Genomic DNA, 18,357 nt, shown 5'->3' on the forward strand with positions numbered 1-18,357 from the left:
TCACAAAGCCACCTTTGACCTCGGAGCTTTACCAGTTTGCGTTCTACCTACATTTTTTTTCTTTACACCAAATTTGAAATTAAAACCATTGCCTGTACAATACATTTCAACAATGTCACGCCACATTTTGTAAAAGAAAGGGCATGAACTGTAAACAGATAGCTTATTTGGATGTGCCATAGGTCAGTGTGACTGTGGGTCAGACAACATACCTCGCCCTGACGATTGGGCCGATATGGGACGGTTGTTCAAAGTCGGCTGTGCTTTTGTGAGGCATCGGTCTTCAGTCCTGACACCCATCCTACAGGTGGTTACCAAACCTCTGTCCACCACGAGTACCTCTGTGACCACGGAGGTTCACAAGTTCTGTCTGGAAACCCCTATTGACGAAGCCACCACGCCTCCTGCTAGCTGGTAAGGAAAATAACTGAACTTCTAAACGGTGTTCAAGATATATTCTCCTATTCGTACAAGCAGGCCATAATAAGCAGCTTTTGATATCGAGAAATCGCCCCTACATCGTAATTGTTTATGGATCCACATGCAAGCCACTGGTCAAGATGGCGGGTCAAAGAACACAGTGCAAGTCTGATAATGATATGATGAGCATTTGACAAAGATCATGCCAACGTAGGCTGTTAAAAGTTGTGTGCCGTCATGCCTTGGATACAGCTCGTTGTTATCGGCAAGGCATGAAATATATCTGACATTGCATACCTTCAATGAAAACAATAAACTGCTAGGGTCAGACATGGGTCAGTGTTCGAAACGAATTGTGTGCTGCACTTCTCATCTGTTCCGCCAGGTGGCAGTTTTGAACAACAGCTAAACGTAGTTCAGTGTTGATGAGATTGAAGTTTTGTATTCCTCAAGTTTTAAGTTAAAGAGTAAAACTGTTGCAGGTACACAGATGGACGTCTGCACGACCTGGAAATGAGAACTGTGTTCCGGCGGAACTGGGTAGCAGTGGGCGTGGCTAACCAAGTGGCAAAACCTGGACAGTTCTTCACAGGTGTGTTGAAACGAAAATCAACGGTCCACGCTCGACCCAGAACTACGTGATGCAATCTTTTAAAAATCATCCCCCGACACCCATTTTTACTCGGATGATCCATTTATTTAAAACAATACATCTTGACCAGGATCAATATATAGAAAGTTTATTGCAAATTCTTGCCATCACTACAAACAGTGTATAACAATATAGCAAGGTCTAGTCTAGTCTAAAAGCTAACTCTACATTCTAGGTTGTTGGGTTAGACTTCTTTCTCAAAGACAGTGGAAGACGAAAATCCCACCTTTTCTATAACGTTAATGTGTGAGTTTTGTGATGTTAGAAGGAGAATTGTTTTCTTCATGTCAGTGAACGTGGAGAAATTTTGGTGGAATCTGGTAGCCTCTTCAAATAGTAGAAGCTGTTTTCTTTCATGAATATATTATGATATATCATACAAATCAATTTTACTTCCCGGTATACTAGGTGTACTAGGCACCGACCCGTTTGTGGTGGTGCGAGACCAATCTGACCAGCTGCGGGCCTTCCACAACGTGTGCCGCCATCGGGCTAACATCGTGGTACGGCAGGGGGAGGGGCAGGCTCAACACTTCACCTGCTGCTACCACGGGTGGACATACAGGCTGGACGGGAGGTCGGAAACTTCTCATTCAATTAAGTTCTACTGAACGCCCATTCCTCGTTAACTGGGAAAATTGGAGGTAGAAAATTGTAAAAAATAAAGTTGTCCAAAACGCTTACCTGCTGGTATGAACTTGTTACCACTTATATCGACTATCTTTTGCTATTTTTGTCTGGTGCTAACACGCTTAATTTTGGAGATATTTGATTTTTAGTAGGCCATGTCATCTTTCCTACAATTTTGTAATAAAGAGCATATTACTACACAGAGAAATGTTCCAGCAAGTAATAGTGGATTAACAACAGCCAAATTAGCGCATTTTCCAACCCAAAACCTTCAAATTACACGCCAATGAGAAATATTTAACCGCCGTGTCATTTGTTTCGGAATAATGATCAAAATTACTAGCTATTAAGTTTGCTACATTTGTATAAAAGTAAATAAATGATTTTTTTTCTGATATGAAGACAAACCGTTTAATACTCCTTAATTTTCACCCTGTAGGATGGGATAAGAGCGATAGAATATATTTATGAAAATGGTTGGAAGCAGGCGATATCTATTCTACAGGTAAATGCCAATGAACTGTGGTAACGTAAATTACAGAATCTCTAACATTTGGAGGAAAGCCGAATAGTGTACATACTGGCTCTATTTGAACTGATCAGGTCATGTTCGTCTATAATGCTGGACCTCTTATCTTCATGTTGCTAACTCAGAGTAGCAAAAAAGTGTAATCTTTGTTATCCGGAATACCCGTATAATCTTGTTCGTCCTATACCCACCCGGACTCTGCGGAAAGACACCCAAGATATGCAAGGTCCCTATCTTGGCGGGGTCTATTTAAATACATGCTAAGTAACAAAGGATTCACGCAATCACACGCTTTAGGTCAGAACCGCTTCGTCCTCGCGTCCTTTAATCAAGTCTTTGGGAATAGCAGGACATGATGCGATGGCAACATGCACCAGATGGACTGGGCCTTTCTAGCACAAGCTTTCGATATTGGAAAGACAACAAACTAAACACCAGTTATCGCACTTCTTATAAAACATTTTTTAATGTCAGGACAATCTTTGTTCGTGGAACAAACACAATGTCACATCAATATAGAATGAATGTGCTACCTAACAAAATGTCGATCCATACACCTTATATCGTGTGGTTCAATAATACCGGCAGAAAGAACTGTGTAATATGTGTATAACAAGGCTTTTGTTGATGAGCAAGGCTATAAACAACAGTGAATTTTCCAAAAGAGAGCTGCATGTGTAAAGGCACTGGTCTGTTCTACAGTTATCCTGGCAGCCTGTCCCTTTATACTATTGTACTAATGCCACGATTACATGACAAGCCTGACGTTATATAGATCTTGACTTTATAGAGTGGGATTGGTTTCACAAATAGCTTTCTGCCTTGAACCATGTGTCTGTCCATGTAAATACGACTGGACAAATCACGTAACTGACATTCTCAACTATAATGGTTTTGGACATGTATGGACAAACCCGAGGTTGTATCAAGCAAAGGTGAAAACTTCGGAACATCTAATGATAGTGAAGTCTTAACTCAAGTTAGCTATTAACTTCTGCAGCCCATATGCTTTTGATCATGGAGCTTAAAACTCAATGACAAGTCCTCAATGTAGATAACGTGGCGCTAGCGTAAATAGTGTCGCTGATTTACCGCCGTCTGTACGTAAAGGGGTCCACTGTGTAAAACGAGAAATATTTCTGTGACACGAATCTTGACTACATTGACCTTCATAATTAGCTGATCATAATCTCTGTTGCTATTTAAGACAAACATGCTTGAAACGTACCTTACTTCATCAGTCAGTGTTGAGCATGAATTTCTGTCATTCCAGTCCTGTGATCTTCAAAAAGCGCGCGAAAATGACGACAAACTTGGAAGAGTCTACTTTGACAACATGGGTTTACTTTGGTTCAGTCCAACCCAATATACATTTATTGAACTTGGCACTATACATTCCGTGTAATGTTGATTATTGAAGCATCAGATATCAATATAAACACCCGCATCTATGAGAAATGAAAAGTCCCAGCATCGTAAAATTCACTGAAACAGAAACATATAAACAGACTGCATTGTGACTCTATGGCAAGCCAAGCCCACCTACAGTAACATTACAGCAGAAAATAAGCCAAGCCCACCTACAGTAACATTACAGCAGAAAATATGTCTTTGGTTGATGTGCTCTTGCTGAACATCCGATGACATGTTGAAGAAAAAAAATGGTAACGTAAATTATATGGTAACGTAAATTATATTTATGCTTTTAATGATAAATAAAATTTTAACAAACAGCTCTGGAAAGATTAACTCTGCAGGCAATTACTTATCTGGGAGCATTCTTTCCTATGAGTAAAAAAGTAATGATCTTTCTATAATTCTAATGGACTTATTATGGTAACGTAAATTATATCAAAAAAGTGACAAACGGCCTGAGATTGGCGGTGATAGTCATGTTTCCAACATTCGTGTTTTATGTGTCCTGTCATTTGTTTGTTACGCAACACCACTGTTTAGCAGATAAAACAGTGAAAAAATTATCGGAAAATGTCTTTTCGTAAGCGAATTACACCCAACAGAAGTTCGGTAACGTAAATTATACAAAAGTTGGCGACAAGAATAAAACGGCATCTGACGTAAAAGGGTCGTCTGCTGGACAAGTTCATCAACACGTGACAAGCCGGCCTAAGTGGTTGATGTAAATTATGACTGAAAATTTAAAGAACTAACGTCTTTTCATTATCAGAATGCCATGATATTCACCTTTATAGCATTTCCGACACGTGTTTTTAGCGTGTTTCTAAGCAAAACCTTACCCGGGACGACCAAAAGGCAACTAACAATGGTGGGAAAACATTGCTTAGCATATTACTATCATGTACTTGTAACGGAAAAGGGCAAAATACGTAGTCATTGTGTCTTTAAAGAAAACTGTGGCCCGCTGCTTATGTGCGACAGCAATTTGCCCCTTTAACGAGGAATGGGCGTGAAGTTAAACCAGCGAAGACTGTACAATTTTTGCCCGCCGCATATATGGTAAATGACAACGATAGATGTATGTGGGCCAGGTGTGCGCCATCGCTAATTGAATTTTACGAGGCAGCCAATTGGCGCGCGGCATTTATCATACGCGATGGCCTGATTGGTCGACAGTGTTTAGCTCTTTCTGTTACTATAGTAGTTTGTTATCTACACGTGCAATTGCTTTGTATTCCTCTTTTTGTCGTTTCTTTTGCATTTTTTCTTGTGACAGGGAACGGTGTGCGTTGGTAAGTTGTTGATAATCAAGCCCTACCTCCAACCCATTAGACTATCGAAGGCCCTGCGCCTACGCGGTATAAAGAACTTCTCTGCGCGAGAGAACGGCCTGAAGCCCGTAGCGGTGAGGACGTGGGGCCCGGTAGTGTTGGTGCAGCTGGAGGGAGACGGGAGGGAAGACTTCGAGGAGAAAACGTCTCCTTTGTTACAGCATCTCGACACGCAGGGCTTCACACACGGGATGAGGCACATATGTCGGCGAATCTATGATGCCAAGTATGTGAAGACTATGTTTTATTGTTATAGTACTTCGTCAGATATCGAAAAGTTCGACTCCCGTACAGAATTGTTTTTACCGACTAGAACCATGTCTTTATTTTTTCCATTAGATATAACAATATGTGCTGCTCTTCTACAAGTTCTGCTTTAACAGTTAACCCTCTCGGTGTTATCGTTTGTTGTGTGTGGCAGAGAGTCGATGCGTGGATTGCAGTACCAAATTTAGCAGATTGGGGGCAGGTCTGTAAAGTATTCCCTGGCCGGGTATAACCGCCTTTCCATGAATTGACATGGATTGATGTTTTACCCCTTTGATACCTGTTCCTTTTACTAGATGAACTTAACTATGATATACTTACAGGTGTAACTGGAAATTGTTGGTTGAGAACGCACAGGACCATAATTCCCATGTTGAGTATGTTCACAAAGATCTGGCAAAAATCGTGGATCTGCCTTCCACCAAGGTGCAAGCAACCGAACTGTACAGCAAAATGGTAAGACTGCACAGTTTCAGAAACTAGCTATGAGTTTGTATTCACATTTATTCGCCATTGATAAGACTCTGTACATAAAGAAACTAGTGCCTCTATTCAAATGTCTGCACAGACGAGTACCTCTAATACTTTTACCAATTCAGTATACACAAAATACCTGTCTCGATGATATCTAATTTATCGATGTGTATGTGGTAGCATTAGAACGAATCACTCACTCGCTATCCATTGTTTGATTATACTGCTGCTGGGATCTCTGATGAACGAATGATGAAGAAATTTGGTGAAATTTAATCGTTGGCGTTTCTTCCGTTAGACGGGACAAGGAGCGACGGAAAACGAGCAGTCTACAGAAGGCCAGCGTTACGGTCAGGCGGGGTACATCGTAGCAAACGTCTTTCCAAACCTCGCCATCAACCGCTACGGTCCGTGGCTGGACACCAACCTACTCCTTCCCCTGGCCACTGACCGGACACGGATAGTCATGGACTACTTCTTAGAAGAAGACTTCGTCAAGAACATCGGTGACAAGGAACTGGCGGAGTTTGTTGAAACAAGTTTGAAGGACAGTGACCAGGTGCAGAAAGAGGACAATGACATCTGTGAGAGTGTGCAGAGGGGACTGACGTCATCTGCCTATGACGTAGGGCGGTACCTACCCGCCATAGAACACGGTCCGCACAGGTTTCACATTTTCCTGGGGACGGAACTCAGGAAGGGACTGAAATTGTAAATGCAATGTTAGCTGGTTCTTTGCGTGTGTACGTTTCAGCACGACGCAGAGCACAGTTTTACGTATATGAGATTTCTACCTAAAAGGTTTAGTCAGCTTGTGGTTTTATGAATGTGCACTGCAAAGCAGACGAGAAACGTATCCTTTTAAGTATGTCAATAAATTGTTTCACAATTGTAATTTATGTGCCATATGACTACTTCTGTAAACACGTTCAAGGATTGAGAGAAAACATTCATTATGATACCCTTTAGATGACCTTTGGAGTATTCTAGATTTCACATTCCCTTTGTTCTGTTCAACTTTGAATAAACTTATCATAATGCATATATGATCGAAGCTTATCCCATTAATATAGACCACATGCAGAGTTTTGAATGCCATATCCAAATAAATCCATACCATAAAGGAGATAAAGTCAGCATTATGATGACATTAGCTTATCTTGTGCTGACACTTGGCATATACTTCATTTGCGTAACCCAGTTCTCAGCGTGGCAAATATAAGTAAGCTACTTGCGAGCTGTGATAAGTAACCCATGGCTGGTTATAGTTTCATATTTCAGAAAAGAGGTCGCCATCTCATTCTATAATTTCACTGACGTCAGTCACGGAAGCAATACTAATCCTGTAGCAATCCAAAAATCCAGGACCCAGGCTTCTTTTTGTTGAAGGATATTGGGAGATCTTGCTGGAAAATAGAACAGGATTTGGCCGAAGGCGGTATGTCTTGCCATGTCGATCAGAATGAATTGTTGGATATGCATAGCAACACAATACAACACACATGCTTGGACATCACGAAACGTCATGATAAGGATGCATGTAGTCGATACCCTTATGTATAATATTTCGGTATCTGCTTGATTATCTGTTGATTACGTTAAGTGATATATAGTACAGAACCCAACGCACACTAACACAATGTATACATATACATATAAATACCACAAACAAATCATGTTTTCCAAATCTGACCCACTTATCGAAGGTTATTGCAATTTGTTATAACGCTTCGTGCATCAAATAATTGAAAATGCAACCAAGAACACTAGATCTGGTGGCACTAAGACTTTTGGACACATTATTTACAGTTTTTATCAATTCGTCCTGCAAACATTGTGCATTGTGTGGTCTGACAGCTCGCAAACAGCCACCCGGAGTGGTCAACAGTCCGTGTTGTCCTAACCTTTTCCTTACGTCATCACGGTTCCTATTGAGGTTCGCAGAGTGTAAAACTAACACGGCGTGTAGTATTGGGCCGTGCACAATGGAGGTAATAGCCGCAATCGCGGACCATGCGGTGTGATTAAGTGCACTCCAAACCACTTTCCTACCTCAGGGGGGTGTGCAAGCGGGGGATTACCTGCCACACAGGTGTTTTCCTGCTCATTTGACACGAAAAGTTTTCTGTGTCCCATAAAAAATCCCAAGGGCTCACTCCATCTTAACTCTGTCGCCTTCGTACATCGCGGGATTCTACCTAGCTATTGTCTCTCGTGAGAAACTACGTCACAAGATACAAGATACTTGTTCTTCTACTTTTTAATTGTTCCTTCATAATCCTTGTGTACAACAATAGAATCACTCTATAGAAAACCAAAGAAAATCGTTGATACTGGAGTAATGAGTTTTTGCAATGACAAATGTTTCTACAACGCTTCTAATCGTAAGGTATTTCAAAGATTAAGGAATACATTTGTGATTGTTTACCTTTTGGTCAGCAGGTAACGATAATTATACACAACACAACTTCTAAAACAGTAGGCTGCGCTATGACAACAATATAAACACGAAAACTAGGGGTAGAAGATGGTCGACATTTTTAATGGAACGACCGATTGAAAAAAAATGGCCTTGTTTTTGATTAAATGGTTTGCTGATAAACAATGGCGCGGAGCTTAACACATTACTTCACCCAAAGCAACTCGTCATTTGTTGAAGTAATTATATGAAAGGGAATTTGCCTTGTGGCGTAGAGAAATGAAGTTCCCTCCCTTGGGAGTCTTCGGTTTGAACATTCCAATTCCTTACGATGTTACTGGGTTGTCATTTGTACCAATCAATCTTCAGTCTGTACAGATTTGTAAACCACTCCGTGTACATGACAAATGCACTGTCTCTCGTATTACGTCATTAACATTGTGTCATCACAAACAGTGCCAAATCTCAGTCGGCAACACTTAAATATTTTGTATCAAGAAAATTATCCTTTATTTGGGCCAATGCTTTATTCTTTTATTCTACAGTTTGCCAAGCCGTTTCTATGATCTCCACGATAGCGTGTAGAATATAACTGTCTTTGAAAACTGTTGTAAAATACGTATTGCCATATACAATGTACATTGTACATTGTGATACATTGTACCTGTTGTACTTGATAAAACTGTCCATATGATATATATGCATATATATTAAATCCTGCCTGAACTTGTCATGTCTGTCTCTTTGCCGGTGAACATTTCTTGACTTGTGCGTCTTTCTTATGACAAGTTGTCGGCAACTCCCTTTTAACAAGCAGTGGTGACTATGCTGTCCAGTGCGTGACGTCTGTCTCTACTCTACGTGCCTTACGTTCGCTTTCCACGATTCCAAAATTTAAAGTCTAACAAATACGCCAGTCAAGTTGGAGACTGCTCTTTCTTAAGACAACAACGTTAAATCAATGCCGGAGAACGATTGCGGATACATGAAGTGCACTTTTCTAGTACAAATACAAGCCTTTTGGTGTCGGTTCCTGTGATGTCCTTCCCCTTCTGGGTCTCTAAATGGCGCTGGAGCTCTTGAATTGAGACTTGACATTTATTGGACACTTTCACATAATGCGGGGCTGCCCAGGTCCGGCTACTTGCCACCACTGGAGGCACGCTGCGTTTGAATCAACAGTTCCCACTGCAAATATTTTTCCTGTACAAAAGAGAACACTCGCCCTCCCACAAAGACGAAGCCATGCGTGTCGACGTCGCATTGAAATGGCTATACATGTCCTGACTTCTAACTTCTATTATAAACCAGACGGTGATACGATAAGTATTAGCGGTAACAATTTTTTCTGAGTGAAAGGCTTTCAACAAATCCCTTAATCCGCGTCAACTGTTACAATGAAGAGTCTTGGCGCCATACCTACATGTACTACATTGTACACACACTAACACCTGTAGAAACATAACTGTACTGTGTGGATGTCAGTGACCGTGAACTTCTCTTCCCTGTAGCTGCACGTGTACACGACCCTGAACTGTGCTAGCTTTATACAGACCCTGGGTAAGCAATGCTGAGATAATGGTGTCTATTGAGTCGATGTTATATGGCGATGTTTTGGTACATGTACAAATCAATCATTCCTAGCGTTTTTCTTGTCACACACCTTGAACTGTTGTCACGGTGTTCACTTGGCTCCTGCCGCTGTGACATTCAGGTTGTCCTGGTAAGCAACGATAAGTCAAGGGGGATAAATCTCAGGTATTGTCCCATCTGGCCTGTTTGTTGACGGGTGCCTGAAACGCCCGAATGCCGCGTTAAGTCGATTGGCCATTTGTATGGTGCACAACAACGCATTTAAGAAGCGCTTGGGAAAACATATTTAGGAAAACATGTCAGTCATGTGCGTCGCACGCCTTTCGTGCCATGGTATGTAGTCAACTACAGTACACGTATCAGCTCTATTCCATGTACACTGCGTACACCGTCGCCACGCAGAACACGCTGCCGTTCTGGAAGGTTGAAGACGCGAAGGTGTCGACATTTGGGTCCCACGCACATCGGGACGCCACCCGTATGTCCTGCGCGTGGCGCTCCCCTATGTTGGCCACGCTGATAAGTTTATACCTGGGCGGGAGAAATTCCTTCATCCTCTGCTTCGCCTCCTCACATAAGTTCTTGGTTATCACACCGGCTGTGCCGGAGTTGTACACATAATCACACAATTTTTCCTCTAACAGCTCTGATAACGCTTTCTCGGCGCGTCCCGAGAAGAATTTGGAGACGGGGCCGAGTTGATACGTGTGTTCTTGTTCCGGTTCCTCTTCTTCCGGCGGCCGCGGGTGCTGAGGTCTCCAGGGCCTGTCCGTGTGCGCCAGGTAACTCGCACCTTTCTTATCCGTCACCCTCTGCGCCGCCATCCTCTTCAAGTTCATGGCCAGTCGTTTGGTGACCATGAGGCTGCGGAGGTTGACGGGTGGGGGTGGCGGGGCCTCTTGCGAAGCCTTTCCCGCTCCGGACACGCCCGCGATGGTCATGTGTATCTCTCCCTTGTCTATCTCCTGTTGCTGACACAACCGACGACTGTCCACCTTCGGTGCCTCATCTTTACCATTACTGAAACTACTGCTGGTGTCTCGTCGGCCTACTGAGGCCAGCGACGGCTGCCGACGGGTTAGCTGTTTCCCCTTGCCCGAGCTGCCGCCGCCGCCGCCGATCAAATCGAGCCGACTCGTCCTCTTCGCTAAATTTGCTTTGCTCATTTTCTCCTCTTCCGAATTCCCTCGTAACTAACGCATTAATCCAAAAAGAGCCGACAGCAGACTGAAAATGTCGTCAATTACAGGTAAATGTGTTTACCTCAGAGTCGGGCACACTGTTGCAGCTAACGAACCGTGCAACAAGCCATGTAGTCCGCCTGCACTGTTCTGTTCACACGCCGTGAGCAGCACTAGTGTTGAGCAATCGTGCCACCCACCTGTGGAGGTATCCAACAACAGCCTGGCACTAAAGACAATATTTTCATTACCCTACTCTGTTTGACACGTCACTCACGTCCGCCCGGCATGTGAGTCTACACATGTAACCACCAACACAAGAAACACACAGATAAGCTAAAAGCATATTTATGTACCATGTCGCAAACAATACGAACGCATGTAAAGCGCCAAAGAATTCGAACAGCCAATGGTAAGAAAGTTCTGAAAACATGTCTATGAATATTCAAGAGCGTGAAAGGGGCCTTGTTTGGCCACTCTCCGGTCTCCAAACATAAAGCGTGGAGGATTAGATGGGAACAAACTAAACGAGGTCGATCAACCGCCATGGAAACCAAGAGCAGAGGACAATCTTAAGAGTCTTTTATTTTGACTGGAGTGTTGCTGTCAATGGAGTTATGGGAGATTTTAGGGTGTTACAGGAATCTTAATAAGAACTGATCGGCTCTGACATTAAGTACTGTGGAAATATGGCGTTAAACGTGTTAGAAAGGTAAAACGTGTGCTTAAAATCATATAATGGTCATTGTTCTGTCTCGGTTGAAATGTGCCTGCTCACATGTGTGCACCCTGGTTGGCACGACAAGGCGACAAACTAAGACCTCAGAACGTGTCATGCATGCAGAAATGCGAGAAAACATAGCAAAACACGGGTGCGATTTTCCAGTCTCCAGATTGTACGTGATTTGTTTCCAACATTCTTCCGTCCCGGCCATGTCCGCGTCTTAGACTTTTCTTTGTTTTCCTTCCTTTCTTTCTTCCTTTCTCAACTGTCAAGATGCCTTTATTGCCACACTGTCTGTCATCGCAGACGTGTTGGAATTTTCATCATTTTAAAGTTTAATGTGCAAAGAACACTGTTTTTTCGGCGGGATAGTCCCAAAATATTTGCAGCATCCATTTTAAAGCAGTACGTGGATCATCTACTTTGTTGATAGGCTAAAAAAAGCTAAAGAACGCACTTATGATACCATCACCCATATTGTGCATCAAATAATAACTTAATTGCACAACAGTTGTCAAATATGCGAGACAATTACTGGCAAAACTGCCCAAGAAGACCACTCAATGGGTTGGTCAGTGTAGACAGGTGATCACTATAGACAGGGCCAGTCTTAATTCTTGGGTCAATGGGAAAATTATGTAAGGGACTACCTAAAAGTGGTCACATAAGCCAGTTGATCCTTACGTAGAGGTGGTCACTTGTGCAGGCTCTGTGTGCATTTTAGACCTCCTTGTTACAACAACGGTTACGACAATAGTCAGTCAGCATAACCTACTAATACCACCAGACCTTTCAGTGTTTGTCTGACGGTTCGCTCACACAATACTGGTAACCTGATTCGGGCTAATCTTTTAATCAACAAGGGAAAGGGTTTTAAATCCCTTACAGGTTGGTCGCCGCTCGAAGCTCAGTTCCAGTTGATACGGGTTTATTGTGGCATTCACCAGCATAGCAAAACTAAACATTTACTCAGGGCAAGACTGATTAGATTATTTGTTAGAGGAGACCTTTGTCTTATCTTTTGCAGAGTGCATTATGCTGATAGTCCAAACACGTTAGATTTTCTTTAGTTTGAAAACATTGTTTATAAAATTTAACTTCTTTTTTGTTGGTTTCTAGTGTTTGTGCCGTTTTACACTATATGGTTGTTAACGTTACATGATGTAGCGGTTTTCTAGTACTAGTATCATATGCTTCTCCATACCTTTGACGATAAGAAAAGTGATGTCGGTGCGAAGTAGCCAGATGGAAAAGGTAATGAATATGTGTACATGTATAATGTACATACTGCAAATGATTAGACGTCTGGTCTATATCCGAACTGGAGTCCACAAAACTATGGAATGAACTGGATGTCGGTTATTAGGATGTTAATCAAAGTATATCTCGATAGGGACTAATCATTGAGGATGTTGGGGTAGGGGTGGAAAAAAAATAAGGTTCCCTCTTACAACGTCAAAGGTACACGTCGCATGTTTCCAATTAGAAGTAGAAAACCTCTCATCAGAACAAAATACTAGAATCTGGGCATAGTCTCCAGCATACCCCATATGGATCACAAGAAAAATAGAAAAGCGGACAGGTAACCTTACAGATGTGTAAGCGGGCAAGACAGTACAGCACACTGAGTGTTATCTGTAAATTCGGTCAACTTCTATTCTTTTTCCTGCGACCTATGGAGTCTGGTTTCGGCACACAGGGCCAGATTTTGCTTTCCTTCTTTTTATCATTTCAAAAATATTAATCATCTTCCTGGTGGATATTAACTGTAGAACTATATGATGACGTGATAAAATCATTTAGTAGTGTTAAGTACATGACAACAAAGGAATCCTGTATATAGTGTTGAGGCCGAATCCATTACCAAGATCCTAGTCTGACCTTTCCTCACCCAGCACCCTAGTTGCTAGGTAACGCCCGTGCCTCCGCCATGACAAAAGAGTCAGTTTACGTCCTGCAAATGCCACGGTCATACCTTTAATCCGCGTTACCATGGCAACGAGAAAGCTGCATATTAAGAATGGTATGTTTAATCTGCGTCACTATGGTGACGAAGTAGAAGTTGTTCGCGCGTGCTATACTGTTCCATCTGAGTCTAAGGTGTTGAAGTTGCAAAAGACAGATAAGATAACCTAGAGAGTGTTTGAATCCCAAGGCCAAGTTTTAATCCCAACGAACGAGGTTAAAATAAAATAAAACGTGAAATTAAATGCCATACCGGTACGACATGTTCGGCTTTGATTGTTTTAATTTTAGAAGTCGACCGTGACATTCCTCTTTGTACTTTGAATACTTTAGGCAGACTGCACATGCAGAGATCTGCTTCTTTAGTTCACCATACCCTTGTACGGGCTGAAACAGTGTAGGTACGGTCACAGACATTCGTCTCACTAAGATTGAGCCAACTACTCGTTGCTGTCGTTCTTTGCATTTTCGCCAGAAGGCTCCTCAAATTACGCGTAAAAGCGCAACAGTTGGTTTGCTTGCAAAGCATGGATGGCGAATGATGACAAGAAAATGAACAGTTCCACACCTGCCACACATGTTGGAGTAGATGTACGAAACGAAAGTTAACATTTTGTCACTCTAAGGTCATATTTATCCCTGCAGTTTTCGACCCTTTCCAAAGATAAAATATGTGCGTTACCTATATAGATTGCAAACATATCGGACATCAGATACTTATGTCATAAAATGTTAATTCATAGGTCGATGAAGAAGATGTAGAACATTAAATAACAAAAGTGAAGAATCTGCATATTCTGTGTAGTGTGTTTGGCCTTCCCGACTACTTAGATTTTATCCGCACGCTCATATCAGTTTGGTTGTTCCCAAAGGATGTCATCAATATAATGATATCAACATGGCATATAACTAACAAGAGAGATGGTACATGTATACATGTTAAATGACTAGAACTGCTAGTTGCAACCTTCGTGTTGGTGGTCATGCAGAAAAGTAACTCTCAGCAGGTGGCGCTGTTGTATTATAACGTACACCTGTTCAATGACGACATAAAAGTTCTCATCTCTCTCTGTACTTTTAACCGTCCTCGTTCATTTTCTATTGAGAGAAGCTCTGAGAATGCCATGCTTATTGCTTTAGATCTATTACTCAGTCTTCATTAGCATTTTCTTCAGTCTTTAATACAGCTTGAACCAGTCCAATCTAATTCTCTGGCTTGCTCTTCGCGGCGTCCGTCGCTAATCCTTGGACGACTCCTGCCCTAAGCGACTTCCCCACCACCACCACCCCTACATTCAATATAGTATAAAACTTGTCCTCATGGAGTTATTCAGGAATGGAAAATATAAGCCTCAACTTCTTCTCATCTAGATTGCCCTACACTAGAGACCACTCTCGGTTGTCACTACTACGGAACTTTCACTTCCTCCCATTGTCCACCCCGTTTAACAATCTGCGCGATCAGACCTATGAAACCACCCATGGAAGGTAACACCCCATGGGTGGTTGGGTCAGGCTGTCACCCGGGAGAGGTCAAATGTTTCAACTCTCCTGGCGGCGTGACGTGCTACTTCCTATAAACAACCCGCACTCTTGTACTCTGGGCGACATTCCGACCCGTTCCACCCTCCGAAACTAGTGGAAGAGGAAGGCGTGGTGATCCCGACTAGTATAAGACAGACATGGCGGACCCGCGGATGGTCGGTGTACAGGTACAGGGGCAGTACCAGCCTCAACAACAGTACGGTGGATATCCACAACCTAGGTAAGTGGAACTAAAGGGGGAGGGGGGCTGTGCTGATTAGGGCCAGGGTTCTTGAGCATAATTATTTTGTGCACATGTGGCTGAGTGACATGCTATTAAACATCGACTATCTGACCGTATTCCGCACGTTGCCTGATGTGTCATCAGGCCGTTATATCTACATAGGATACCATATGCACGCCGCCAAGCCATACAAGATAGTGGTGTATTTACTATCGCATAATGTTTGGTAAACAGTTTCTGAGTGGCAATTGTATACGTTCGAGTTTCCATCCGTTTGCTATTTATAGTACGCCTTTTTACGGATAATGCAATCTGTTATGCAATAGAACAGTATTTTTCCCTTGATTGATAATACAGTACCGTAAGTTTGAATGTGCGACGTGGGCCAGCCATGCTTTTCTTACAAGCTGTGTTTGTGTGACCCTGGTATTTCATCTCCGGCATGTCATCTGCTGATAATCTCATTCCGCGCTGTTTGGTAACTCGCGTTTCAGCCGGCGAGACGAAACATACCTGTCGGGTCTTTAACTTTTTAAGCCAGACGAATCCAGGTACAAGAAAAGATATTCGCACATGTCAAGGGCAGCTGCACTGGTGTCAGAAATTAACGTTAAACCTTTACAAGTATGTCGCATGAACAATGTAATTACCAACCAGCCGACATGGCTTGTTTTATCATATCAGTTCCGTGCGAACGACAAAGGCGGTAGCGATGTCGAAGTCAAGAAAAAGTGACAACAGTCCAAGGTTGTTCCAGGCATTTGGATTGCTAAGAATAAATATGATTTTGTTCTCCTCCTGAAAATTTACCTTTCTTTTATCACGCTGCTGGCATATGTCATTTTAGCACTGTGACGTCCATGCGCTGTTTTCTGATTGGTGATAAACCGTACATTGCACGAAACAGACAGTCCTGAACATTCCGTAACAGGTGGTTAGGCTGTTCTTGACTTGAGTGAAAGCTGTCTGTTTGCAGAATTTCATTCAAACAAAAAGGGGCACTTTTTATTTGACCACTTGCGCTGTGAACATTGATATTTCCAAGGAGCTTTTTAAATTACAGTGATGACAGAAACAATGCATATTCGTCATACACCTTGCGCTATTCTACCGAAATTTTCGCCAGTGCAGTGTAACAAACAACGCTAGTCGCTACGGTAAAAGAGCTGACTGTATTTTAGGATAACTTCAGGGTTATTAAGTTATAATTTTCCCCATTTAGTGTTTTGGATGTGACTTCAATTAACATCGAAATTGCTGTTCATTATACCAGCTTTACTGTCAACAGATAGCGGATTGGTACAGCTGCTTTAAGACATCGCAAATATTTGCAAGGATTTTGTTATTAGTAACAACCACGAGTCTACATTGAAATATACTGCCCTTCAGTTGACCTCAGTCTTCCATATAATACCATGTTTATAGCGGTTATGGAAAAAATAATAGCACTAGCAGCGCATATCACCATTTAAATTTTGAATACGTGAATCTGTCTTCAAGTAGAATTTGTAGTAATTTTTTTTTTTACCTCGACCAATAAAGCATTCTAATTTTGCTAAGCCACGTTATGCAGTTGGAGATAGGACACTTGAGCAAAAAGGGCGGGGAAGTATAAGTTATTTTGCTCAGACATCAAAGTGGATGAACAACAGGAAGGAAACAGTGTGTACTGTACATAAATGCTGGGAGGTTGGGCTGATTATCAAGATGTAAACTTCCTCCGCCCCCGCTGCCCTGTCACATGCTGTATGGAACCTCGCGGCCAGTGAAGCAGGGTTGTATACTATGATCCTTGTGCAATTCCTAAGGAGTTGTGCAATTTTCCAGTGTGAAATTTATGTCAGGCTTGTGCAATCTCCGGAAATACCAACTGATCCCCACGCCCATCCAGCCGTTTAGGCTCCACCAGCATGCCTGAGCTTGCAGTGAAATTGCCCTACAATAACCTCTAGGGGGCGGGTCTGGGCAACTCAAAATCACGTGGGCCGTGTGAACCTTTCGGGTCAAAGTACTAGACTATTGTAGACCCTAGCTGGGGCCATGATCTAGTCGGGAGTGTACCTGTTCAGGTTAGAATACTGGGACCGGTGTAGCGGTGAAGAGGGGAGACATGGCGGACGGAGAACGGAAGCCACTGTTGGGGGCAAAGTGAGTTGAGCCGAGATCTGAGACGCATGTTTGTACTTGAGTTATGTTGAGAGTTTCGATCGCGGCATGTCAGGAAAGATGACCGAGAATTTAAAGGCCTTTAAACAGTTCTCTGTTGTGTGTAATGTTGAAGCATGATCCCGTGTGGTTCGTGGTCTAATACGGAATGTGGCGGCCTGCTCTTCATATAAAAACAGGCATGACACAGGGAAGGGAAGACTCATTCAATGAATGAGGAAGTGGAAACGGTGTCATTTTAATACCCTTGAAAACATGTGAAGCCGCACTGTCGACCTTGTTGTCAGGAAGTTAACATGAGCATTGCATTGGAGAAGTCCTTTGGACCGCTAAGTAGTGAAATATACAGCAGAGCATTGGACCATGGCACTTGTAAGTGCACAGTAAACAAGCACGGTCTGTAAGGTTTTTTAGGTCAAAGGGACAAGGTAACAAGTAAACAAAGTACAGCAAAGGAATATGTTTTTCTTCTATGTGGGAAGTATATTATTTCCAATGATCATAAAGGGTCTAGCAAGCACTTCCCCAAAGTACTTAAACTAACAATTTTTTGTTTCATTTACATGTAATTCCTTTTGTACTTTCTGTTATCAACATTAATGTTAGACATTAATAGATGTCCTTTTTTCACTCCTCTATGCCTTGTATTCTCCTTTCAAGTAATACTCCACAATATTCTGGTGCTGCAATGATCTTGAATACTCAGCTGTAGTCAAACTTTCTTCAATTTTCTGCGCTGCACCTTGCTTTCCACATAATGTTACATTTACTTCCAAAGCTCCCCCAGTTTTCTCATTTTTCACAGGCCCCCAGATGCTTATG

The 18,357-nt window shown here is 42.4% G+C and overlaps 3 protein-coding genes across 3 annotated transcripts in view; 2 read left to right on the forward strand and 1 right to left on the reverse strand.

Annotated features, from left to right (window-relative positions):
- Nucleotides 1-161: 161 nt before the first annotated feature.
- Nucleotides 162-7,153, forward strand: LOC118416715 (choline monooxygenase, chloroplastic-like). The gene is made up of 6 exons (XM_035821918.1): nt 162-414; nt 903-1,012; nt 1,481-1,649; nt 4,980-5,204; nt 5,569-5,701; nt 6,018-7,153. The coding sequence occupies exons 1-6, from the start codon at nt 236-238 to the stop codon at nt 6,432-6,434; spliced, it is 1,233 nt and encodes a 410-aa protein (XP_035677811.1). The 5' UTR covers nt 162-235; the 3' UTR covers nt 6,435-7,153.
- An 803-nt stretch (nt 7,154-7,956) lies between these two features.
- LOC118416719 (tctex1 domain-containing protein 1-A-like) lies at nt 7,957-11,332 on the reverse strand. Its single transcript, XM_035821932.1, has one exon. The coding sequence runs from the start codon at nt 10,895-10,897 to the stop codon at nt 10,097-10,099; it is 801 nt and encodes a 266-aa protein (XP_035677825.1). The 5' UTR covers nt 10,898-11,332; the 3' UTR covers nt 7,957-10,096.
- Nucleotides 11,333-17,321: 5,989 nt separating this feature from the next.
- The window catches only part of LOC118415816 (protein SSUH2 homolog), a gene marked incomplete in the record, with an annotated part of 6,862 nt that continues 5,826 nt past the window's right edge, over nt 17,322-18,357 (forward strand). Inside the window, 1 exon segment of the mRNA XM_035820647.1 lies at nt 17,322-17,517. Coding sequence (XP_035676540.1) covers nt 17,480-17,517 — 38 coding nt within the window.

The sequence above is a fragment of the Branchiostoma floridae genome, chromosome 5 (assembly GCF_000003815.2).
Source record: "Branchiostoma floridae strain S238N-H82 chromosome 5, Bfl_VNyyK, whole genome shotgun sequence".
Lineage (NCBI taxonomy): Eukaryota > Metazoa > Chordata > Leptocardii > Amphioxiformes > Branchiostomatidae > Branchiostoma > Branchiostoma floridae.